General features: G+C 41.2%; 1 protein-coding gene across 4 annotated transcripts in view; it reads right to left on the minus strand.

The window, feature by feature from the left end:
• The window catches only part of dcc (DCC netrin 1 receptor), a 499,711-nt gene that overhangs the window by 222,456 nt on the left and 250,136 nt on the right, over positions 1 to 27,119 (minus strand). For all 4 annotated transcript variants that reach the window (XM_004910366.4, XM_004910365.4, XM_002934447.5 and 1 more), the window contains exons 4-5: positions 22,716 to 22,866; positions 19,227 to 19,363 (exon numbers count right to left, since the gene is read on the minus strand). In XM_004910366.4, the coding sequence (XP_004910423.2) occupies positions 19,227 to 19,363; positions 22,716 to 22,866 (288 nt within the window). The remainder of the gene's footprint in view (positions 1 to 19,226; positions 19,364 to 22,715; positions 22,867 to 27,119) is intronic.

Here is a 27,119-nt window from a genome sequence, read left to right on the forward strand (position 1 = left end):
CCCCTGGGCCAACTGGGAAACCTCCATATAATGGGGCTTAGGTTACAGTATACCAAGTCAACTAGTTCAGGAACATGCAAAAGTTCATTAAGAACCTATACTGATGTACTGATGAGGGTAGGGAATGAAAACATTGAGGTTCATAGAGTCCCTTCATCGATATCTGTTATACAACATCTGTTTGTACCTTTTATTGATTGCTTTTAGTCTTACATATTCAGAAGCATGTGTCCTACTCCCCATAGGAGCAATTATTGTGAAAATATGAAGAACTACAGTAATCATTACACCATTCCAAGTGTCCGCACTATTTCCCAGGACCATGGCCATTTCTTTCTTCTTAAACACGCTGCATCTAAGGATGTGGTCTCTACATTGTGGTCTTTACATTAGTTGGGTGTCACCTAGGGAGTAAAAACTCCACAATACTTCTCCTTGGTGGAGCAAGCTATCGCTCTACCTAATCTTGTCTATCCCACAATTCCTATGAGTCTGCTCCCCGACTCACCTTAGGTTATTCTTTACTTTAAAATTGAAAAAAGTCTTGAAAAAGTCAAGACTTCAGCCTGGGCCTTCAGCTCCAGGGTCACCAGCATCCACCCCTGGTACTAGGTAATAACCAAAGAGTCATCCCTTTGTTCCCTCCCCTTATAAAACCTAGGGACAGGAACTGGTCACACTACCCCTGGGCCAACTGGGAAACCTCCATATAACGGGGCTAAGGTTACAGTCTCCCAAGTCAACTGGTTCAGGAACATGCAGAATTGTGCATTTATCAATGTCTTAAGTTCATTAAGAACCTATAGTGATGAGGGTAGGGCATGAAAACATTGAGGTTCATAGAGGCCCTTCATCAATATCTGTTATACAACTTCTTTTTATTGATTACTTTTAGTTCTTCATGCTCAGAAGCATGTGTCCTACTCCCCATAGGAGCAATTATTGTGAAAATATGAAGAACTACAATAATCATTACACCATTCCAAGTGCCTGCACTATTTCCCAGGACCATGGCCATTTCTTTCTTCTTAAACACGCTGCATGTAAGGGAACCCGAACAAAATGAAAGACCCATATTAAATGTAGAGTGTAAGCTCTTTTGGGCAGGACTCTCTTCCCCTCTTGTATCTGTTATTGGTTGCCTTATATGTTACTCTGTATGCCCAATGTATGAAACCCACTTATTGTACAGCGCTGCGGGATATGTTGGCGCTTTATAAATAAATGTTAATAATAATAATAATAATAATAATAGCTACCTGTGTGGCCCTGAAGAATGAACGTCTGAGACGGCCAAGTCACAGATCATGTGGAGTTGGCACGTTTCCATTTGACACTTCCATGACTCTATATAACAATGCTTTTGGGTAACTAGAATATAGAAGGCGTCGCGGAGCAATTTGTCACCTCTTCCCAAACTCCTAAAAAATTGTAGGTGCCAAAATGCCCATAGTCACCCTGTGTGCAGTTGCTATAGTGACCATACTATTCGCAGCCAGGCTGGTTACTATTCCTGTCGCAGAAGTGAATATTGTTGCCGTACAATGACGGTCACGGTCCTGTGGGTCAATGCATCCTACCCTGACAATCTGCAAAGGATTTAACGGGATTATAATGATTGAAAAGGACATTTCCCTGTCCTGGCAGCAAAACTGATTCTTCTGTTTACACACAAATAAAACTCCTGTCGTTTGGCTGAAATCTTATTACATCTGGTTATTCACTTAACACCATTAGGCATAAATCTCTCACCTTGCGGAGATTTGTTCTTAAACGATTTCCACCGTACATTTAGGAAGCTCTGAATGATAGCGGGATATCATGGCAGAATTTGTGCCGCTCTCACAAGGGCCTTAACGCCCATGTTTCCAGCAACGGACTGCAGGGTTTGTGTATAAAACCGAAATCGGCATCTTAACTCATACAATATTTACGCCCAATGAAAGGAGGGGGGAGTGGATTTGCCGGCCAGTCCAGGTTTGTGCCAATTATAAAACTGCGCTAACGAAGTAACTGACCTTTCCAAAAGGGAATGTTCACCCTAAAATGATCAGTTTCAGGTTATAGAAGTGTATATTCCTCTTATATTACAACTTATTTCCTTTTTATCAAGCAACCAAAAACCCAATTGAGTATTGGTTCTGTAGTATAGCTATGGGATCTATTATGGCTCAGGGACCTACACAGTAAATAAACCCAATAGGATTGTTTTGCCTCCATTAAGGATCAATTATATCTTAGTTGGGATCAAGTACAGGTACTGTTTTATTATTACAGAGAAAAGGGAATCATTTAACCATGAAATAAACCCAATAGGGCTGTTCTGCCCCAATAAGGGGTAATTATATCTTAGTTGGGATCAAGTACAGGTACTGTTTTATTATTACAGAGAAAAGGGAATCATTTAACCATTAAATAAACCCAATAGGGCTGTTCTGCCCCCAATAAGGGGTAATTATATCTTAGTTGGGATCAAGTACAGGTACTGTTTTATTATTACAGAGAAAAGGGAATCATTTAACCATTAAATAAACCCAATAGGACTGTTCTGCCCCAATAAGGGGTAATTATATCTTAGTTGGGATCTAGTACAGGTACTGTTTTATTATTACAGAGAAAAGGGAATCATTTAACCATTAAATAAACCCAATAGGGCTGTTCTGCCCCCAATAAGGGGTAATTATATCTTAGTTGGGATCAAGTACAGGTACTGTTTTATTATTACAGAGAAAAGGGAATCATTTAACCATTAAATAAACCCAATAGGGCTGTTCTGCCTCCAATAAGGGGTAATTATATCTTAGTTGGGATCAAGTACAGGTACTGTTTTATTATTACAGAGAAAAGGGAATCATTTAACCATTAAATAAACCCAATAGGACTGTTCTGCCCCCAATAAGGGGTAATTATATCTTGCATTGCATTGGCGTTTTTTAAATTGACGTAACTGGGAGTAAATTTGTAAGCCTGGTGGGAGCTAACCATGAAACGGGTGAAACGCGTTGCTTTTTGCCAACACCCTACCTGTTTCTCTGTGATAACAAAGGCATAATACTGCATTGCTAGATACTGTATCTGAGGCTTTTCTGCAATCTCTATCTGTTTATATATGCAAAAGCCCAACCTATAGCTGTTGAGGTACAAGTCCCAGCATCCCCTGATCATCAGATTCCTTTCTCTTTCAGATACGCATTGGGCTATTAAAGCTGCGAGAGAGGGATGGTTTCTTTTTGTGCTTTATTGAGGCTATAGTATTTTATTTGTTCTTTCATACCCAAGTACTTCTCAAAAAGAGCGAGAGGTCCGCGGGGCAGTGAGAAAAAAAATATGGATTGGGTTTTGTCAGTGCAAACAGGAGATCCGTGACTCAGAACTTAAAGCAGATAATGAAATAACCGCCGCTCGTGCCAGGACTGTAAAACATCCAGGGATGCTCAGTCACTCCAGAAATGTGAGAAGCTCTGTCTGTCACACACACTGGGACGTAACTAGGAGATGGGCCAAATCCTTCCCTGGTTGCTAGGAACATAAAACAAAAAGCATGGAGGAATAAACACTGTATATCCTTGGCTTCTTGTTGATATTTGTAAGGGAGTTTTGTCCATCCTACCCCACTCCACGGTTTACCCAGCATGCCATGTGTAATTCACCATCACTGACTATTTCAGAAATGATATCTTATTTGATATATTTTATTTAAACCCTGAAGTGCCTGGCAGTTTGAAACCCAAGTGCCCGCAACATACATTCTGCACCTACACATTCACTAAAGGTGGCCATACATGTTAAGAGGTCGCCAAGCCAGCGGATCTTCCCCCGATATCCCCACCTACAGGTGGGCGATATCGGGTGAATTTAGGCTAATGCGGTCGTTTGGCCCCGGACCAAATGATCAAATTAGAACGCCGGTAATAGGTGCAGTCGCTTCGGGGACCGCATCAACGAGCCGATGCGGTCCAGATTGGCCAGATTGGTCTGATTTAACTGTTAACCCAGGAGTCAACGGAGATTGAATCATGCATCTGGGCTAATGGAGACAAGGGCCGTACCAACGCGCCAATACAATCCTTGACTGATGGTATTTTCAAACCTGCCAGTTAGATATCTGGGCAATTTTTAGACAGTTTCAATCTATTATATATCTAGAAAGAAGAGACACAAATGCTGGGAGATCTGTTCTCAAAAATACAACTGGAGACTTTGCAGCAATGCCATCTTCCGAGGGTTTCAACAGAAATCTTTCTATGCTGAGCGTTTCGCCGCTTGTGCCACCTGGTAGCAAATGTTACGTCTATTATTAAACAAATATTTTCACCCACACTTTTTTTTTTTAATAATATGATGAAACAAATTAGTGAACTTTTAAGAGGAAGAAAAATGACTGTCGTTACCTGGGCAACGGAGTGGCGCTTAATTAAATGTGATAGATGATATATTTTTCATCACAAATAACAAAAACTATTAAAGGTTTAACAGAACAAATTAGAAAGGGTTTTTTCCCCTTTGTGAACATCCATACGCTGTGACTTGGAAGGGACCTTGTCTCTAAATGACGGTTGCTCTGCTCTCACATCAAAAGCAGCCATTAGACTGTATGGAAGGGACCAGTCGTTCCATCTCTGCGGTTTATTTAGCGGCGCTGCTTCTGAATGACAAGGCAGAGCCAAACTGATTATGTTCTCTTTACTGAGTTTCTTTTAAGTTCATTGTATGCCTGTTACACCCAGCGAGAGCTCCCGGAGAAACATTTGATTTCAATTTCTAATTAAATAATGCCTGAGGGACCACCGGATGCTCTCGCCAGCCTTGTGAGATGAATGAATGAGAAAGGGAAATGGGTTTATAAATCTGACTGTTTTGATTCCGTCTATAGCAGGTTAACTAAGCAAAATCTAAATTATAAATAAACACAAGACTTTTTATATACGTAGCAATGGCTAGATGGACAGTAGTGATGGGCAAAATGTTTCACCAGGCATGGATTCGCGGCGATTGTTTCGCGAAACAGATGAAAAAATTTGCAGAGGAAGAATTCACCGCATGTCCAAAAATTGTCGCGGGCGACAAAAAGAATAGTCGCGGGCGTCAACAAAGAATAGTCGCGGGCGTCAACAAAGAATAGTCGCGGGCGTCAACAAAGAATAGTTGCGGGCGTCAACAAAGAATAGTCGCCAGTGTCAAAAAAGAATAGTCGCCGGCGTCAAAAAAGAATAGTCGCAGGCGTCAACAAAGAATAGTTGCGGGCGTCAACAAAGAATAGTCGCCGGCGTCAAAAAAGAATAGTCACGGGCGTCAAAAGAATAGTCGCCAGCGTCAAAAAAGAATAGTCGCCAGCGTCAACAAAGAATAGTCGCCGGCGTCAACAAAGAATAGTCGCGGGCGTCAACAAAGAATAGTCGCGGGCGTCAAAAAAGAATAGTCGCGGGCGTCAGAAAAGAATAGTCGCGGGCGTCAACAAAGAATAGTCGCGGGCCTCAACAAAGAATAGTTGCGGGCGTCAACAAAGAATAGTCGCCAGTGTCAAAAAAGAATAGTCGCCGGCGTCAAAAAAGAATAGTCGCAGGCGTCAACAAAGAATAGTTGCGGGCGTCAACAAAGAATAGTCGCCAGCGTCAAAAAAGAATAGTCACGGGCGTCAAAAGAATAGTCGCCAGCGTCAAAAAAGAATAGTCGCCAGCGTCAACAAAGAATAGTCGCCGGCGTCAACAAAGAATAGTCGCCAGCGTCAACAAAGAATAGTCGCGGGCGTCAACAAAGAATAGTCGCGGGCGTCAAAAAAGAATAGTCGCGGGCGTCAAAAAAGAATAGTCACGGGCGTCAACAAAGAATAGTCATGCAACGAAATAATAGCTGTGGGCGACAAAAGAATAGCCGCGGGCGTCAGGTACTGTTTTATTAGAGAGAAAAAGGAAATCATTTTTAAAAATTAGAATTATTTGTTTATAATGGAGTTTTTAAAACTTTCTGGATAAAGGGTTTCTGGATAAGGGGTCTGATATCTGTATTACACCCCAATGCCATGTACCTATAAACAGAAAGTGTATTGATTTCTAATAGCCGTATAATTGACGCCAGTTCCTATATAAACCGCTTCTTATTATCGTTTTAATGAAGCAAACACATTACATTACACAGCAACATTTCTATTTCAGAGATCTATTCAAAGTTCATTTGTTACAGTCTCCGGGGAAAATGCTGTTTCACCATTTTTAACCAATTTCTAAAAAAAAAATAACGTTATAGAAAAAAGCAAATCTCAGGGGCTGAATATATGTTTAGCCGCCTAATGAAAGCAATCTGTTGTTTGCAGATTAAACCATATATAAACAGATTTTCTCTGTAGGGACTCGAAACATTACTAATTTAGGTGAGAATTAAATTCACTTATTACCTGGGAATAAAAGAGTCAGTGAGGGAAACATCTGTTATACAATTTATTTATGCCACGTTAGCCACAGTTGTAATATATATTTCACTGCAGTAATGATTAAATAGTTCGTTTAAGGTTAGAAATATTGGGATAGTTGCGTTAACGAGCAAACTAGGAATAAGCATTCAAAATGTTGGGTTGTAAGGGGCACCGGGCCCAGGAAATGCCTATTATTTCTCTAGGAATAGTTCTGATTGGTGGAAAGTAGTCAAAATGGGCGTGGTTTAAGATTATGGGTGTGGCTGGTTGCAAAGGTTGCTCTGTGGTTTGGGGGTGTGGTCAATAAACCTTTTGAATTCAAAAAGTGCACATAACTATTATAACTGAACCCCAATGATACCTATTTAGCTGGGGCAGCCCCAATTTCTAAAAAAAAAGTAAAAAAAAAGTGGGCATAGTTTCAAGTGGATCAGGGGGCATTTTATGGAATAACATGTTGAAATTTGGGATTTTAATGCATCAGGGATATCCAGCCCCCCACCCAAGCTATTTGTAGACTGTCAGAGGGAATTTAAAGTGATACTGACACTAAAAAAACTACATCAAAAGTTCCCTATAGATCACGTAATTGTTACTGGAAGTTCCTAAACCTGACTGTTAGTGATGAGAGAATCTGCCCCATTTCTCTTCGCCAATAAATTTGCAAATTTTTCCAAAGATTCGTGATACGGCGAAAAATTTGTGAAACGGCAAAAATGTTGCATGGAAAAAAATTGAAAAATTTTGCCTACAACTATTCTTTTGACACCCGCGACTATTCTTGCGACAATTTTTGACTGCGCGACTATTGTTGCAACAATTTTTGGATGCGCGGCAAACTTTTTCATCTGTTTCACGAAACAATACGCCAATGGCAAAACACCGAAATTCGCAGCAAATCCATGTCTGGCGAAACATTTCGCCCATCATTACTGACTATCCCTTCTCAGTTAGTTATAGCTTCTAATGCTAAGGGACTGCACAAATATGGCCGCCCCCTCATAGAAGAACATGGCGGATCAGATGGATAATGTAAAAGCATTGGGCAAATACTTCTAAGGCAAAATTATAAATATCATATGGCAATGTTATATATATATATGATAGATGTAAAAAAGGTATAATTTCTGGTGTCAGCATCTCTTTAATGTTTCTGCTTTTCTTGGACTCATTATAACAACATTTCCATCCAATAAGGTAAAATATCCAAGGGCTCAATATTTCTCCCCTTATTAACAAATCCCTCTTTTCTTATGCACCGTAGCATTAAATGGAGAGAAGTGGGAGCCGGGGATAAACAAATCTGTCCCGTTTTGCCATAAAATGCATGAAACGGCAAGAAAATTCATGAAAAATTTGCGAAAAGCATTTGTCACAAGATTTTTTTTGCCCCCCCATGATTTTTTTTGTCGCCAGCATCTTTTTTGGTCGCATGCGTCCTGTTTTTGTCTCCCACACTTTTTTGATGCGACTCCGCCCTTTTTGACGCAACTATGCCCACTTTTGATGCGATCGCACCCAAATTGGACACGGACACACCCAATTTTGACGTGAGACAACATTTTTCGACATGCGCCCGATTTTTCTGCGGTGAATTTTCACGGAATTTTCGCAAAACAGTTGTTGAAATTCGCTTCGAATCCATGCCTGGTGAATACATTCGCTCATCCCTATTGCCTAGCTGTTTCTATTGGCCATATAGTCTAACAGGAACGCTACTCTTCTCTAGTTTTCCTAGATTGTCTAAGAAAGCATTGGCTCGTGTGTATGGCTAACCTGAGGCAATTAAAATCCAACAGTGCAACAACATATCCAACATTTATATCCGAGGTCTCCCCTCAATAACAAATCCCTCTTTCCTTATGCACCATAGATGGAAAGAAGTGGGAGCAGGGGATTGGCTAGCTGTTTCTATTGGCCATATAGCCTAACAGGAAAGCTACTCTTCTCTAGTTTTTCTAGATTGTCTAAGACAGCATTGGCTTGTGTGTATGGCTAACCTGAGGCAATTAAATACTGGCGGCCAGTCATTTCAATGGCCATGTATCAATGTCTTTTTCGTTCTACTAACCCTCGCCATCCATCAGCGTTACATAATCTCTTTAACTTGCATTCCACAACCATCACTTGGAACAGACAATTAAGATAGACTGTGGTTTATGTCTTGTCAGTGTTAAATTCTGCTCACTATGCACTGTTGGATTCTAATGGAAAGCTGGCACGCTGCACCGTCTTCTGTCATTTTATGCTGTGTTGAAAGCAACAGTCTATATTTCACCCAAATTAGCCGACGTGCTCAACGGTTTACTTTAATCAAAGGCATTTCCATCGCTGTCGCTAAGAGTTTGATCTTTACCGACACTAATGATGCAAATATAAAATATTTTATACCCAAGCCAGTAGTCGTTGCTCTCCAGGACGGCCTCAATCTCTCAGCGCTCTAATGTTTTAACGTTAGCCAAGCTTTAACTGTCACAATTAAGTCGCCAAGGTTTTGTCTGATTAAGAAACTTTAATTGCCCATAGCCTGCTCGCTACACAAATGACTCGTCAAGAATTATATGGGTGTCACCGGGGTTTCTCCTTGATTTAGACACATTAACTGACAATGGGATTGCCCAATGTAAATCACTGTGCACAACTGGGCATGAATTGACTGACGATGTTGCTAAGATTCTTCCGGATCTAATCACGGCAAATGGCAGTGGAATGAGATAAAACAATATCTAGTAGAATTAAGTCTAAAACAACTGGACTTCTCTGAGTTTTTCTTGAAAACGTTTCACCACTCATCCGAGTGGCTTCTTCAGTTCAAATGACTGGTAGGGAATTCCCTGGTATTTAAACCCTTGATGGTAGTACAGTTACAGACATCCAATCATAATGGTTCCATCCGAGTGGCTTCTTCAGTTCAAATGACTGGTAGGGAATTCCCCGGTATTTAAACCCTTGATGGTAGTGCAGTTACAGACATCCAATCACAATGGTTCCATCCGAGTGGCTTCTTCAGTTCAAATGACTGGTAGGGAATTCCCCGGTATTTAAACCCTTGATGGTAGTATAGTCACAGACATCCAATCACAATGGTTCCATCCAAGTGGCTTCTTCGAACTGAAGAAGCCACCTGAAAAAACTCAGAAAAGTCCAGTTGTTTTAGATTTAATTCTACTAGATACTGTATATCATGGCCTGGATAAATTAGAATCTTCATAGACATATTAGCTAAAACAATGGTTCCCGATATGTGGTTAAGATTTAGGTAGGGAGTCTCATTGCCCTTCTAGATGGTCATTAAGGGTGACATTTGGGATGAACAAATTTTTGCTGTTCTACATATCCTTGAAGCTATGCTTGGTGCAAACAAAGCATATGTGGTGCAAACAAAGACAGCTGGCCCAGGCTGCACAGTTTTACTTTAGATAAACAAATAAGACCTTCCAACTCGACCACCAAAGAAGACGGCTTCGGGGGGCACCTCTTATAGAACTGTTTGTAACATGCTGCCATAATGCAGACATTTTAACTGATGGTCTCTATTCTTGTTTTCCAGATCTTTATTCTTAAATCTTCAGCCTCTGTACTTCTCTATGTATTATTTAAAATTCACAAATCATATCTTTTTCCTGGAACTTGCACAGTTTGCGGCCATTCTTCCCGGGAGTGTGATTTCACCTTGCTTTATCAGCAGATATTGTCTGCGGTAACCTCCAACTTCCCGGCTACTAAGCACTGAACAATAACAACAGCATTTCTCTGTCTGCGGCTTATTGCCAGTGAGGGGCTGTTCAGATGCACATTTATTACACTTTTTGTACAAGCCGGGGGAATAAAATCACAAATCACTAAGACCCACATGATTAGTATCCATTTAAGAGACGAGGCCAACTTCCTTGGGATCCTAGAATGATCATAGCCCTTGCCACATTAATGGGATGTTGTTTGCTTTCCGTAATGGTAGACCTGATTTACCCAAAGGACCACTTATCTTCTCATTTGTACGATGCAGCTGGAATATAAATTTCTTGATAAAACCAACTGGCTGCTTAGAATGGGGATTTTTTTGAACATTTATTTATTTTTGGCTGAGTGCAATACCCAAGAGATGGGATTGTCGATGCATTTTTTCAATCCACTGTTGAGGCTCTTTATATATAAGAAAGAAACTGGTAATATTCTGTATGTAGCATATAGGGCTCATTAACAAATACAAGTAAAAGTGCAAAGAGCTTAAATGGACACAGAATTGAACATGAATTGACGCTATTAGGTTCCTTTGCATCACAAGCCCCATGAACCTTGGAGAATGACATGCAAGCCACCCTAGAATATTTACAGGGTTCCTTTACTGGGGTAAGTCAGTAGGTCTAGTTGATTTCATTACTGAGAGCTGAAAAGTAATTAAGAACTACTGTATTGTTTATATTTTAGTCAGCCATAAATATACAGCAGCAGGTAGTCAGGGTTATATTAAGAGACTATGAGGTCCACCTAGGAGAAAGAATTGTAGTCCCCATGGAATGAGGTTGTAGTTGCATCATTCCCAAATAATGGTATTGGGGTTGCTTAGTGTGGAATATGCCTTTAGACTCTGTTCTGAAGGTAAATATTGAGTTATTCCTCTTTGGGGGGGAAAAAAACCTCTTTATATACACACAAGGGAAGCACGGAATCCAGGATTCGGTTTAGGATTTGGCCAAGATTTGGCCTTTTTCAGCAGGATTTGGCCTAATCCATGCTCCTGGCCAAACTGAATCCGAATATTAAAAATCATGTGACTTTTTGTAATGTAAACACAGATTTTTTTCAACCCTTATGGAACCTAATTAGCTTATGTTAATTAAGATTTGGATTCGGTTCGGTATTCGGCCAAATTCTTTACGAAGGGTTTGAGGGTTCGACCGAATCCAAAAAAGTGGATTCGGTGAATCCATAATACACATATAGTTGCCTATTTATTAAAGTACGATGGTACGTATTACAAAAAATTCGTATTTGATCGTACTGTGCGTATTTTCTGCAACTTTTTTGTATTTTACACGACTTTTTCGTACTTTGCGACAAAATTTGTGTGACAAAATCGCATTGCCAATCGGCAATACGATATTATCGCTATTACGATATTATCGTGACTTATATGATTTTTTCGGAAGCATTTTCGTGATATTTGCTATCATCAGAAATTATCGTATTTAATCCAAATTTTTCCCAATTCAGGATTCGAACTCGTACTTTGATGAATAGACCCCCATAGACAGGCTAATTTTATTAATTTCACACTGAAATTAGCTAAAAAAAAATGGATTAAACTTGATCAAAAAGCTTGATTTCTCCAAATAAATAAAATGTTTTCATTACAATTTCAGAGAATTTACAAAAAATTCTGAATTCAAAAAAATTAGAATTTGTTTTTCTCCAAACAAATGCAGCAAAAGCTCCAACACTCCAACAATTATAATAAATTTGGTCCATAGTGTAAAGTAAGCATTCAATTAAAGGGATTTTAGCCACACTAGACATCACTAGATTTCCCAGGAGCATTGGTTTTGTCTGGTGAAATTTACCAGTAGAGGTTTCTCAAATGGAATAGTCTTTGGGGCCCATCTAAAGGAGTGTTGTAGGCTCCTTATTTTCATGTTTAACAAGGTGGAATTTATTTTTTTTGCAGTTTGTGATGGGGGACTACAGGTTGGACCTGCCACTGTGGAACATTCAAAAATGATTAGTGCCCAAATGAATAGACACAGCGCAACAGGCAGGTAAGTCAACGTTTTAGCCATTTCAAAGCTGGAAATTTGCTTCCCAGTAAACATTGTTATTTTGTTATTTTCCCACAGCTCACGATGGGGGACTACAGAATGGACCTACCACCGAAGGGCACCCACTGAGCTCCAACATAAAGGCACACAGTAGCAGGTAAGTCAACGCCTGTAGCAGAATGGAAATGCACAATAGAAATTTGATTCCCGTTATTTTATGAAAATCTCGAAGTATTTATCTGTAAACATTAACAATAAAAAAATACTCTTTTGTGTTTCAGGGGGTGTGTATTTTAGTTGTACTTTTTATAAAAAAGCAGAAATACATAATACAGAGAAGTTCAATGTGTTTTGAAATTACAGGGTTGCAAATCTATCTATGGTATTTATGAAAATAAAACATCCAGCACAGTATAAATGCCATTCATTGGTTTGATTTGTTCTCTCAAAGACTAAATTCATATTATTCTATTGTTTCTTTGGGTCTCCACACCCCAGTATCACTAACAACAGCAATGCAATGGCGACAGACTGAATGTTCATGCAATAGTCCCATGGCTTTTGTTCTTAGTAACCCCTAAAGCTAAATATAAATGGAGTAATCATAGCACATTATTAATGGGCAACTTGACTGCCTTGCAGATAGTTGAAATTGGTTGGAGTTGAACCTTGGACTCCAGCTCCAGGTTTGATTCCATTCAGGACACTATCTGCAAAGACTTTGTTATGTTCTTCCCACACTTAAATGGGTTTGTTCTAGGTCAGTGATCCCCAACCAGAGGCTCGGGGGCAACATGATGCTCCTCAACCCCTTGGATGTTGCTCTCAGTGCCCCCAAACCAGGGAGTTTAGTATAGTACTTACTATATCAAACATGAGCCAGAAATAGTCACTAACCAACTGGACCACTCAGAGGCATAGGTTTCATGGACTGGGTCTTCCTTAGCTAATGGGATATCCAGACTAGTAGGTGAATAGACCAACCAGCAGGGCATTTAAACCTATGTGCCTAAACACCAGTGATCCCCAACAACTGGCTCCGGGGCAACATGTTGCTCCCCAACCCCTTGGATGTTGCTCTCAGTGCCCCCAAACCAGGGAGTTATTTTTGAATTCCTGACTTGGGGGCAAGTTTTGGTTGAATAAAAACAAGATTTCCTACCAAATAAAGCCCCTGTAAGCTGATAGGGTGCATAGAGGCTCCTAATAGCCAATCACAGCCCTTATTTGGCACCTCCATGAACTTTTATGGTGCTTGTGTTGCTCTCCAAGTCTTTTTACATTTGACTGTGGCTCACGAGTAAGAAAGGTTGGGGATCCCTGTTCTAGGTAATCCAGTTGTCCATAGCAAATGAGAATGTAGGCTGAGTGATTATTATAAAATCTTAAGTTTAATAAAGAACTGCATTTCAAGTACCCCCCCCCCAAAGAAAAAAGTTATTTTATACTTGGAGCAATTCTCTGTCAAGTCAATTTATTGGGGCAGCCATCCCTCTATGAATTCCCTATAGACAGCTCTTTCTTAACTATGTATGGACCCAAATGGCAAGAAAGTATCCAAAATATCCAATTCTTAAATCATAATTAGGGACAAGTGAATTTCGTTGCCAGGTTTGGACTTGTGAGTTGCGACACAAATCGGTATTTCATCATCTGCAAATATTTTTGCCAAATTTTCCGCAAATTTTTTTTTCTCCATGTCAAAACGCTCATAGCTTCCCCCCCCCCCCCCGCCCCCCACAAAAAAACCCACCCATACACTCCAATATTTTTAAAGTAAAGTTTTCTCCAAAACACACCCATTGAATTTTTGCCTCTTTGCAAATTTTTCAGCAAAGTATAAGGGGACAGGTTCGCTCATCGCTAATCGCAATGTTTACTTTGCATGAAGTTTTCTTTCATTCCCAGAGAGGACTATATTATCTCACAGACATATGCAGTGCAATCTGATTGTGTATTTAGCCAGTCTGTTTGCCCAGCACGGAGCCCACAATGGTTTCATTTTTAACGAAGTGTCCAGATTTTTAGTGCTGAGACCTTGGTGGTGCGATTGTATCCACTCATTCTCAAATACAGGCAAGCAAATATAGGATGCATTATACATGTGATGGCTGAAACTGCGAATCTGCAATGCGGCTGAGAAAGACATTTTGTTTTTTATTACTATCTGAACAAATGTTTAGAAAAATATGTATTTAATTAAAGTGAAAATACACCTTATGAGTGGTGTTTGTCTTGCCCTAAATAGGCAGTAGAGTATAAGGATATCATTTATTCTGAGCATAGTACCTGAGTACTTGTACTTGATCCCAACTAAGATATAATTACCCCTTATTGGGGCAGAACAGCCCTATTGGGTTTATTTCATGGTTAAATGATTCCCTTTTCTCTGTAATAATAAACCAGTACCTGTACTTGATCCCAACTAAGATATAATTACCCCTTATTGGGGCAGAACAGTCCTATTGGGTTTATTTAATGGTTAAATGATTCCCTTTTCTCTGTAATAATAAAACAGTACCTGTACTTGATCCCAACTAAGATATAATTACCCCTTATTGGGGGCAGAACAGCCCTATTGGGTTTATTTCATGGTTAAATGATTCCCTTTTCTCTGTAATAATAAAACAGTACCTGTACTTGATCCCAACTAAGATATAATTACCCCTTATTGGGGGCAGAACAGTCTTATTGGGTTTATTTCATGGTTAAATGATTCCCTTTTCTCTATAATAATAAAACAGTACCTGTACTTGATCCCAACTAAGATATAATTACCCCTTATTGGGGGCAGAACAGCCCTATTGGGTTTATTTAATTGTTAAATGATTCCCTTTTCTCTGTAATAATAAAACAGTACCTGTACTTGATCCCAACTAAGATATAATTACCCCTTATTGGGGGCAGAACAGCCCTATTGGGTTTATTTAATGGTTAAATGATTCCCTTTTCTCTGTAATAATAAAACAGTACCTGTACTTGATCCCAACTAAGATATAATTACCCCTTATTGGGGGCAGAACAGCCCTATTGGGTTTATTTAATGGTTAAATGATTCCCTTTTCTCTGTAATAATAAAACAGTACCTGTACTTGATCCCAACTAAGATATAATTACCCCTTATTGGGGCAGAACAGCCCTATTGGGTTTATTTAATGGTTAAATGATTCCCTTTTCTCTGTAATAATAAAACAGTACCTTGTACTTGATCCCAACTAAGATATAATTACCCCTTATTGGGGGCAGAACAGCCCTATTGGGTTTATTTAATGGTTAAATGATTCCCTTTTCTCTGTAATAATAAAACAGTACCTGTACTTGATCCCAACTAAGATATAATTACCCCTTATTGGGGGCAGAACAATCCCTAGTGGTCATAAATAGTTGTTTGCCCAGAAGGCAATAGAAATGACAACTTTTGGAAAGCCACATCTTCCCTATCAATACCTTTGTATCATTTGCTCAGCCAGTGGAATAATGGCCAGTTGGCAACCCAATGCAGACTGTATTTATCAAGGCAATCAATAAAACACATTTTAAATGAGGAAAAACAGATGTACAGTAAAGGCAAGTTCTGTTCATTTCTACAAGTTCAACTCTCCATTATATTAAGAGGCAATTAAGTGGAAGTCAATCTACTTATAAATAATACATATAAATAATACATTAGAAGCGGGAGGCAGAAATAAACACACAATGTGGGTTAAAACCAGAGGCTGCATATCGGTAGATTAATTTGCTCAGTATTATTTAATCTTTTTTTTATAATGGGAGACATGACCGAAACAAAAACATTCTCTTTAGGCTTATTATTAACGAAATAACCACAGGAATTCTAAAAAAAAAAAAATGTCAACCACCAATTAAATCATAAACGAGTGGAACACGTTCACGGAATTATACCCTGAAGTTAAGGGCAGATTTACTGGCCCTGTAATTGACTCACAATTAAAGTGAATTTATTTTGACCTTTCCTAAATACATCATTTACGGTAAATAAGACAAGCAAAATACCGAAAGCAAATGGTACAAAAAGCAGTTGGTTCCGCCAACCATAAGTGATTGGTTGCTGTACTAGATCAATAGCTGGGAGTGGCCATGTTGCTTACCATTGAGCAGCAGTTCTGTGGGTCGGGCCCCTTTGGGGGTGGAACGACCCATCACAGGAGTCGCCTAAGACCATTAGAAAACACATATTTCCAATGGTCTTAGGAATAATTTTATGGTTGGGGGTCACCACAACATGAGGAACTGTATTAAAGGGTCGCGGCATTAGGAAGGTTGAGAACCACTGGCATAGAGGCTATGTAAATATGGAGTAGTCTATGGGGAATATCTAAGCTGAGCGCCCAGCTAGGTGCTGGGTGAATGATCCGTGCACACAAGACGCTCTGCCGTTGTAAGAGGAAGGCGGTAAATGGAAAGTATAGTAACGGTACATTTTGCTTGTAATAAATGGTAGTAGAGAATCATAAATGGATGCAGGAACATTGCATTTGTGAATGTTTTTCCGCTCCATTTAATAATACATTTGAACAATTTCATAACAACAAGAGGAAAAAGGGGAATATGAAGTAAATAGGATTTAGAGGAGTTTATCTGGGCTCTTAAGTGCTGAATATGTTCCAGTTAATGCTGCAGTTATCTGCTCCATAACCACAACCTCTCTCTGTCGTTCTCTCTTCAGCTCCATGGAAAGTCATAAAGCCAATGGGACCCACACATGTGTATATGTTGTATGCACCAAACATGTTAGCAGGGAACCTCCATTACTGGGAGCACTGGGTGCAGAAAGACAATTTACCCTTTGTGTCTCAAGCATGTTTGCATGGATGTTGGGGGAAGAATACTATGTTGGGCAGAAATGCCCCTAGCAAGTACTATTCTACCCCGTACTGGGAGCTCCATGTTTGGTTACATGAACACAAGTCTTTGACTTAAGACTGGGGAGACGTCGGCTAATCAAACATCATCCCCATTATGCACAAAAGTAGAGTGCCAACATGGCCGCCAAATAGGCACCAACTGGAAAGCAGGATCTATAAGCCTGTACCTCTGGTGGAGAAAACATTTTACTATGATAGATGCTCTATCATTACAGTAAACACCACTGGGTTCACATTTTAATAGTAAACACCACACATTTCCACCAATTCAAATACTACAATCTTAGCACTTGCCCGAAGATAGAATGGTACAATGTGGAGCTGGATGCACCAAACTTTGGGCATTAGTTGCAAGAGACAGAGTTCTTGGACACATATACCTGTAGGGAATATATTGTTTCCAGTGAATATTATGCTGGGTCTGACTGGCCAACCAGAGTGCCAGAGAATCTAAAGAGTAACAACAAAGCACACTTCTATTTCCAGCATAGGTCTGAATGACACTTATTACATTTAGTACTATCTACTGTAAATCGATTTGTTGTGATGGTAGACAATCAATGTTAGGTTCTCTGATGGACCCTATAAGACCAAGGCTGATATTGACAGTATGCAAGCGAGGGCCATTTAAGTTGAATGCCTATATCAGGGGTGCCCAGACTTTTTCCCCCAGTGATCAACTTTTGGCTCCCCCCCGTGTACGTACGCGATGCAGGGTACATACGCATACCCAAGAAACCCAATGAACCACATTTCCCAGCTTCGATGCGATCCACCAGAAATCCATGGGGGATCGACTGGTGGACCGCGATCGACTCTTTGGCCACCCCTGGCCTATATTGTGCCTCTCCCACGTTCCTAGTTCTGGCTCCTTCTCCTGTATTCCTGGCTCACTGGTTCCTTAGCTCCTGGCTCATTGGTTCCTTAGCTCCTGGCTCATTGGTTCCTTTGCTCCTGGCTCACTGGTTCCTTAGCTCCTGGCTCATTGGTTCCTTTGCTCCTGCTTCTGGTCTATACCTGTCTTCCCCTTTGTCTGCCCTGTGCTTGCTTTTGTTTGGTATTGGCCTTTGCTTGGCTTTTGACTATTCTGTGCATAATCATTGTCTGCTCCATGCATCTGGTCTGTTAAACTCCAACGTTATCCTATTCCTTCTATATATGTTCTTGCCTGCTCTTGTGGGCACTTTTGGAACCTTGTTCCATGCTCCATGCATCTGGTCTGTTAAATTCCAACTTTATCCTATTCCTTGTATGTATGTTCTCGCCTGCCTGTGGGCACTTTTGGAACCTTGTTCAAAAAGATTTGGCTATAATAAAGTAGCGGAGGCCAGTGTCGGACTGGCCCACAGGGATACCAGGAAAATTTCTAGTGGGCCCAGGTGTCAGTGGGCCCTCCTGCTTCTAACCATTTGGTCTAATTCATGGTCATTACTTGTTATGGGAACAAAGTAACTAAATATAAAGAAGAATAGATTATAGTATGCAAAGATAAAAACTAGGAAAATATAGAGACTGAGTAAGAAGTGGATGAAAAATAGTTTGAAGAGTGGGCCCATGGTCTGGTGGGCTTCTGGCATCCCAGTCCGACACTGGCGGAGGCCCTACTCTTAATGAAAGGGGGCTGTTATAGGCAGAAGAGCCTGACTTGCCCTGGATCCTTCAGCACCCCCTAGGTGTTGGGATACCCCATGTAACATCTACAGATAGTTATCAGAAACAAAAGCAAACTACTTAACCTATACATTATGCCTTTACTCTGCTGTAATAGCCAAAATCATTACAATTATAGCCATAAAATATTCCTTCCCTTGTACTGTACTTTGAATTATTCATCTGCAGACAATTCCGCACCATTCCAGATAAATCATATACATTTTTTTTTTTTTTCAAAAAACCAACAATCATACAAAGTGGTGAAATGAGGTCACATAATAAATGATGGCAGGAGTTAATAGGGGGTGCAAATAAACATTAGACGGCCACTGGTGTTGAACATTAAGTATTAAACGCGAGGAGGGAATCTATTTCTCCAGTCCTTTCTACAGCAAGAAAAATATCTCTGAACTATAACACAGCCAGCAGGGTGTAAACACTAAGTGCCTTTTAAATACAAATTAATAGGCATCATATATTAGGCCCCACGCTGAACATTTAACATCAGCCCGGGGCACTTACCCATAACGGTGAGATCGGCAGAGAAACTGGTGTTTTCGTTCTTGTAGGTAGCCATGCACGTGTACGTCCCCGCGTCGTCATCGGTAACGTTGGAAATGAGTAGATTGCTGCCTCCCAGCACCGAGTATTTCCTTGTCCTTAAATACAAACGGGAGGTTCATGTTATGGGGGGCCCTCAGGTGTTATCACGGCATAATATTTTTAACGCTAGACGAATAAATGGATATTTATTATTGCAGTAGATTCAGGTAATATTTGGAACCAATAATCTGACTGGCTACAGGTTGGTTGGTTTAACCCTCTGTCTATTCTGATGCTTTCATTGGCTGTAGGATGGTCTAGCCCAAAGAAGAATGTATAGAATATGAGTATGCTAATAATGTTGTTGTATAAAGCCCTTAGACTGATTCGATTATCGATTATCGGCCCGTGTAGGGGCACAAACGACGGACCTGCCCGACCAACATCTGGGCTGAAATCATCCAGATATCGATCGGGCAGCTTAAAAAATTTAGTTGGATTGGGGACCTCATCGGCTCGTTGATGCGTTCTTATTCAATCATTTGGCCACAGAACGAATTAGCCTAAATTCACCCGATAGGTGTGTAGGTGGGGATATCAGGAGAAGATCTGCTCGCTTGGCGACCTCACCAAGTGAGCGAATCTTACTGTGTATGGCCACCTTAAGAACGAGAGCCAGTGGGTGGTGGTGGGAACAAGGGCCCAGTCTAGGGGTAGGTAGACAGAAGAGCTACTTGCCTCCATCCATCTTTTTGCCCTAAGCATATGCCTCTTCTACCCCTAGTTCTGGCGCTGGTTTAATTGAACCTGTATATATACCATGAAGGCACCAGAGGGCCCAAGCCTGGGGGGCAGCTGGTTTCATATATAGTAAATAAAAAAAGCAGAGATGAAAATAAATTCCCTCAGGCCGATGTTGGATACTTGTGGTTATAAGGAAGGGTATCCGCCTCTGCTGTGATCTGCCCTTCAGCAGGGCTGTCTGTGCATGTACCGATCGACAAGGGATGGGACAGGCTGAGGTCCAGTGCCTAGGGCAACTACCCTGTATATGGGCTCATATTTTAACCCACATCAACTATTTTATTTGCAACTAACAGGCCACCGTAAAACCGTAAGTGATGGCATTGTCATCATAAACCCAGATGTGGTGCCATCCAAAGGCAGGGTATGCTGGTAGTTGAGTAGAATCGCAACCAGACATTGCAACCCACTTACCCATATCTCCAGTTCCTACGGGTTACCTGCATATAAGTGCCACTGCTCCATAGAGCTCACAATCAAATATGACTGCTACAGGCTCTGGGGTTAGTCATTTAACCCATTTGTAGGTTTGTGAACTAGGGGGCGATATTGGAGACTCCAGAAAGACCAGACACTGAGACTACAAGGCAACAATGCTAACTGATGAGGTGCTCCACCGAACCACTCAAGCCTTCGCTACATACAATTCAATAAACATCTCCTAGACATATAATATCAACTGACATGAAAAGCTGGAAGTAGAAACAATATTTTTATTTATACAAAACCAGTATCCTCCACCTTGATACCAAGGTATTATTCTTATACCCTCGCCTGATGTCTCAAGCTATTCATGCCAAAGATCTCCTGTTTGGATAACCCCGATTCTGACATTGTTGTTATCCATCTGAACAGACAGCGGAAGTACTAGGGTTTCAGATAAAGGAACCTTCTTTTCTTTAGGGTCTTCACATGAAAAGATAAAAAAAAAATAAAGATCTTGGAGCCACGGGGATACATAGAATTGTTCTGCCCCTGACATGGCTGATAACATCTGTATTGTGGGCTATGATTCCAAGTTGGTTATGAGACACCAAAGCAAAGACACAAAGGATAAGATTAACCCTTTTTCTGTTTGCAACTGCAGTTTTATAATCAAAAGCTTCAATAATGCAACTAAAAACAGAATGGCATATATGTGAAAATATAATATAATGGCATGCCCAAAAGAAACATGGTGCCCACGTGCTGCCCCATGTCATATAGATTAAATAGCATAACTGAACAATGGCCCATCTAATGATGTAAATGCCCAAAATCACAGGATCTAGAAGTTTGGGTTTATTCTCTTTCTATATAATATTAATATTCATGTCTATATTCAATTTTTTTTGTAGATATTGCCTCCATGTTGATAAATGACCCAAATGTCTACCAACTCCATTGTATCAGGGAACTACTGATCCAGTCCTGGCGTATTAAAGGGAAAATATCATGTGCTGATTGTGTGTAAACATTTATTTGAATAAAATATTTTTTGCACGGTTATATTATATTATGTGCATGTATATTATACAGATATGGGACCTGTTATCCAGAATGCTCGGGACCTGGGGTTTTACAGATAAGGGATCTTGAATCTCCATACCGTAAGTCTTAAGATTAGTTGGGATCAAGTACAGGTACTGTTTTATTATTACAGAGAAAAGGGAATCATTTAACCATTAAATAAACCCAATAGGGCTGTTCTGCCCCCAATAAGGGGTAATTATATCTTAGTTGGGATCAAGTACAGGTACTGTTTTATTATTACAGAGAAAAGGGAATCATTTAACCATTAAATAAACCCAATAGGGCTGTTCTGCCCCCAATAAGGGGTAATTATATCTTAGTTGGGATCAAGTACAGGTACTGTTTTATTATTACAGAGAAAAGGGAATCATTTAACCATTAAATAAACCCAATAGGGCTGTTCTGCCCCCAATAAGGGGTAATTATATCTTAGTTGGGATCAAGTACAGGTACTGTTTTATTATTACAGAGAAAAGGGAATCATTTAACCATTAAATAAACCCAATAGGGCTGTTCTGCCCCAATAAGGGGTAATTATATCTTAGTTGGGATCAAGTACAGGTACTGTTTTATTATTACAGAGAAAAGGGAATCATTTAACCATGAAATAAACCCAATAGGGCTGTTCTGCCCCCAATAAGGGGTAATTATATCTTAGTTGGGATCAAGTACAGGTACTGTTTTATTATTACAGAGAAAAGGGAATCATTTAACCATGAAATAAACCCAATAGGGCTGTTCTGCCCCCAATAAGGGGTAATTATATCTTAGTTGGGATCAAGTACAGGTACTGTTTTATTATTACAGAGAAAAGGGAATCATTTAACCATTAAATAAACCCAATAGGACTGTTCTGCCCCAATAAGGGGTAATTATATCTTAGTTGGGATCAAGTACAGGTACTGTTTTATTATTACAGAGAAAAAGTTTTAAAAGTTTAAATTATTTGAGTAAAATGGAGTCTATGGGAGATGGCCCTCCCATTATTCGGAGCTTTCTGGATAACAGGTTTTCAGATAATGCATCCCGTACTTGTATATGACAACTAGAGGCACTTGAGCAGGTCCGAAGCAAGTCAGGATGTACGAGTCAGCTCCTATATGACTGGATCACTGCCCTTTCATGGTACGGAGCCATTAAAAAAACACCTGCCTGATTGGAACGAGTTCATCTCCTTGCAGCCATACGATGGTTGGCGTTGGATACCCAGAAACCGCGCATTCCAGTACCGCATCTTGCCCTTCGACAGCGACGACATTGCCTGGTCTCTGCAGAAAGACTTGCTGCCGGTGTAACCCCGATTCTGCAGGTAAGAAAAAAAGAGCGTAAGTTGTAATTATATCAAATACAATTTCTTTTGTCTGTATTTTCCCACTTTCCCATTCGGTCCTTTGAAGAGAGAAATGAAAGGCACAGTATGGGTTATATACAAGGGGAACGCCGGGGAAGGGATTCATTCTACTTTCCAGGAGCTGGGAAACAATTCAGTGTAATTAACTCGATAATTCTACTTCATCTCCCTTTTGTGGCCTGTCTTATTGAAAGCCAGTAAGAAAGGATAGGCGGCACGGTGCTTATGTTGGTAGTGTGGTGTATGTGCTTATGAGCGTAGTCTCATTATAACAGGCTTATAAATAAAACCCATTCACTATGCATGTCAGCGCCATTGTTTCAAGGGGTGTATGGGCCGGCCCAAAAACTGCAGGTTGGGCTAATTTGTACTGGGTCCTTTCCCAGCTGTGTAGTCACCAAGCTCTCTGGCCTACTTCCCAGCTTAACCCCCACTGCTGCATTTAATATATATATTCACAACGGCCTTCTTCTCCTCCAATGACATGAGATATGGACTGATCCAACATACTGTAGGTATATCCGTAATTGTGTTGCATTGGGCCCAGCTGAGTTTGGGTTGGAAGAGGCCTGGTTTTAGGCAAAGAGTTAATAATCAGTCATATGCCATTAGGTGGTATGTATGTATGTACAAGGGTACGCAGCGCTGTACAATCTTACAATATACACAATTACACACAGGGAGGACAAGTGTTATAATAAATAAATACAATAAATATTGTGAGAGAGGCAATGGGAAATATCGTTATTTGGTGTGTTTCCACCAGGGAATCCGTGTCCGAACCCACGGGCTCGAACAGAGGGGGAAGGTATGTGACAAAAAGGCTTGTCTCAGTGAGACTTGTCGGTTGGATGGCAGGTATATAGCACCCAGGCTGAGGTACTGGCTCCTTTAAATCTCCAGGGCAGGAGAGGCTAGTGCCCTGCAGTATGGTTAGAGAATGCTGGAGCCAATTAGGGAATGCTGGAGCCAATTAGGCAACAGCTGAAGCATTTAAGGTGAGCCTGGGTGTGCAGCAAGGGGTCAGTTTTCTGAGAGACTTGGAGGTTGAGCCTGGTCTAATTGAAGGTCACTCTCAGAGCAGGGCACAGTGCAGGAGCGCTGCCTGTGTTGGGAACCCCTAGAGGAGCTGGGGGTGCCACCTGCCACTGCGAGGGAGCAGTGGGAGTCGCGACCACATAGTTCAGTTTCTGAGAGAGACTGAGAGGGGCAGGCAGGACTGACGACAAGGTCCCCTGATTCTGGGACTCCAGAAAAGGACTGCCGGGCATTGGCAGTGAGGATTTGGGTATCCCGTGTGTTGAAACGACAGTCTGGTGAGACGTATGTTTTCTTGAACTGTTTACTTGCAAAATACCAAGTTGTGATATATACTGCTTTACTGTGGAAAATAAAGCACAGGCAGGAGCCTGATCATTTTGGTTGCAAACCAGAGTTGTCTGTCTCGTCTGTGAAGCCCAGATTACCATCCGCTACCGGCTGCTACCAGCTAAATCCCCACAATTGGTGCTCGGATGCGGGCAGACAGATCCTTAAAGAGACATACACATTTGTACTAAAGCGGCAAGATGTGCCATAGAGGGGCAGAACTGCACCATGATGACTGGTGGTCGCAGTTTCTAGCAGACTGGATGAGAGTCTGTGAGCCCAGAGGGAAAGAGGCAACAAGTGTTGCATTGCAAGGAGCAGGAAAAGCTCCCTGTGTGTTTTCTAACCAAGAGACTGAGTTTTGTGTTCTACAGCGAGACTTGTTCCAGGATTCCTTAAAGGGACAGCGGCGTGTGGACTTGCAACAGATGGCAAAGGAAGTGAGGAAGACTTCGCGAGTGGTAAAGGAGACCGCTTCATCTGGATGCAAGCTTGGAAAAGGCCAAGGAGATGGGGCCCCAAGGTTGGAGCCTGTTCAGTGGGCACAAGTGCAGCATGCCAAGGAGAGAGGCTATGCTGGATTCTGGTCTGGAAAGGTTGGCCAGAGTTCATCCCCAGCAGTTCCAGAAAGTATACCCTACAGGAATGGTAAGACTGTTCTTAAAGGGGTGGTGGAAAGGGAACGGTATGCTGGTGGGGTGAAGGACTGGGACTGTGTGCTTAAAGGCAAGGTCCTGGGAGCTGATGTAAAGGAAGAAAGCAAAGAGTTAAGTGCCTGGTCAGAGTGCACTGGGTCTCTTAAAGGGAAGGTTGAAAAATCAATTGAAGTAAAAGTGGATGGGATCCAATTATGGGTCACACTGGATGCTAAGTTACCCATGTCTAAGGTTTTGCATGAAACCCTGATGTTTGTTTTATCCCCGCAAGATATCCCAGAGATACAAGAGCTGCCTAATAAACCAACTGTCTCTATGACTTTTGAAACAACAAGAGGGACAGTTGACCACTCACTTGTGGTTGTTGAGGACATTGATGTGGAAATTATTCTGGGAACAGACTTTCCCCTATTCTGGGAGTTATGGGGGAATGACAAATCTTTGGTTGAGGGGCAAACAAACCAGTTGGCTAATGGTTGTTCTATGCAAAATGTTAACTGTAATCCTGCTGAGAAATGTCCAGATGTGAGTAATGAGAGTGTGACTGTGGGATGTGAGGTAATGCCCATCATACAAAGTTTAGGGGTGACCCCTGGTATTTATGTTCCCCTAGAGAGTGTGAATGAGGTAATTCACAGTGGGAAACACCTGAATGCAGAGAAGGAGTATCTGCAAGAAGATTTCTTAAGTAAAAAGTGTGCTAGCGTTATGCCTGAGGTAAAGGGAGTAGGGGTGACCCCCAATGTAAATGTGTCCCTAGCAGGTGTGACTGATGCAGTGAGTGTAAACTGCTCTGAGTCTGTTAAAACAGAACAAAATGTTGCCAGTGTGAGTGGTGATGATTGTGCAGCTTTGTTGCAAAAAGATGTTGCAACTGATGCAAATGAGAGTCTGCATGTAGAACTGCTGAGCAAAGTATGCTCAAGTTCTTCAGTGAACGAAGGGTCAAAGCCATGTGTTGAGAGTAACTCTTTGTTGCCCAGCCGCAGCTCATCACCTGAAGGTCTTAAAGGGGATGAGTGTACTAATGAGCAATCTCTGTCAACTGCTATAGCTAGATTGGCTGAGCTAATTGAAAGGGAAAGGTGTACCCACTGTTATGTTACTGGGCATGTTACGGCTAACTGTCCGCTATATGTGGCAATGCAAAGGTCACTAGAAGCCTATAAGGAGTGCTGGGGCAGTAAGGCACTTGAAAGTGAGTTCAGTGAGAAGTCAGGTGTACTTCCTGCACTTATTAAAGGTCAAGCTGTGTGTGTGAACAGAGCTGATGGCAAAATTGAAGTAAAAATTGGTAACATGTCAGTGAATGGTGGTAAGCCAAACTGTGTGTCTGAGGAGGTAAATGAGAAAAAGGTAAAACTACCTCCTGATTCTGTGTGTGAGGATGTGTCGGCCACAGAACTGGTCTCCAGTGAGCTGAATTGTGTGAGAGTGGAAACACAATGTGCTAGAGAGAAAAATGTCATGACTGAAAAGTGTGCTTTGCTACCTGAAGGGTTAATGCAAAGTGAGAATGTCTCCCTGTTGTGTGGTTGTGAGTCCACCTGGGAGTGCCTTAAAGGTGAGGTGAAAGACAAGCCCGGCACCATGTATGAATTGTCTGAGAGTGTGTGCAAAGTGGAACCAGTAAATTGCACCTATTGCTATGCCTCAGGTCATACTGCTGACTCTTGTCCTTTTGAGCGGTCTGCCACTGTAGCTGCCCAGCTGGTGGAGACAATGGAACGGTACTTTAAAACTAAAGAGTCATTGTGTGCGCAAGATGATACAGGTGGAGGTTCCCATTCCATTGATAGCAAACTTTTTGAGGTACCTGATAAGACAGGTGAATGGGTTGAGCTGACTGAGTGTCAGGTTTTGAGTGAAAATGGAACAGAGTGTTCTGAGGTAAGTGGCAGCCACATTGCCAATGAGCGTAAGCCAGATGGAATGATTGTGGAGAAAAGTGGAGTTGCTTTGAAACTTCCTCCTAATCAGTGCTGTGAGGTTCTGGGCACCCCAGATTCTGTTTGCAGTGAGAACCTTGTGACGAATCAAATGACTGAGGAATGTCTTAAAGGCAAAGTAATGAGGTCTTTGCCAAATTCTGTGGAAGGAGATGTTCAGACCGACAATGTGAGTTTGGCAGAGAGTGTTAATACAAATGATGCCAAATGTGTGCTAGATGTGAACACTGAG

Source organism: Xenopus tropicalis, chromosome 1, assembly GCF_000004195.4.
Source record: "Xenopus tropicalis strain Nigerian chromosome 1, UCB_Xtro_10.0, whole genome shotgun sequence".
NCBI classification, from domain to species: domain Eukaryota; kingdom Metazoa; phylum Chordata; class Amphibia; order Anura; family Pipidae; genus Xenopus; species Xenopus tropicalis.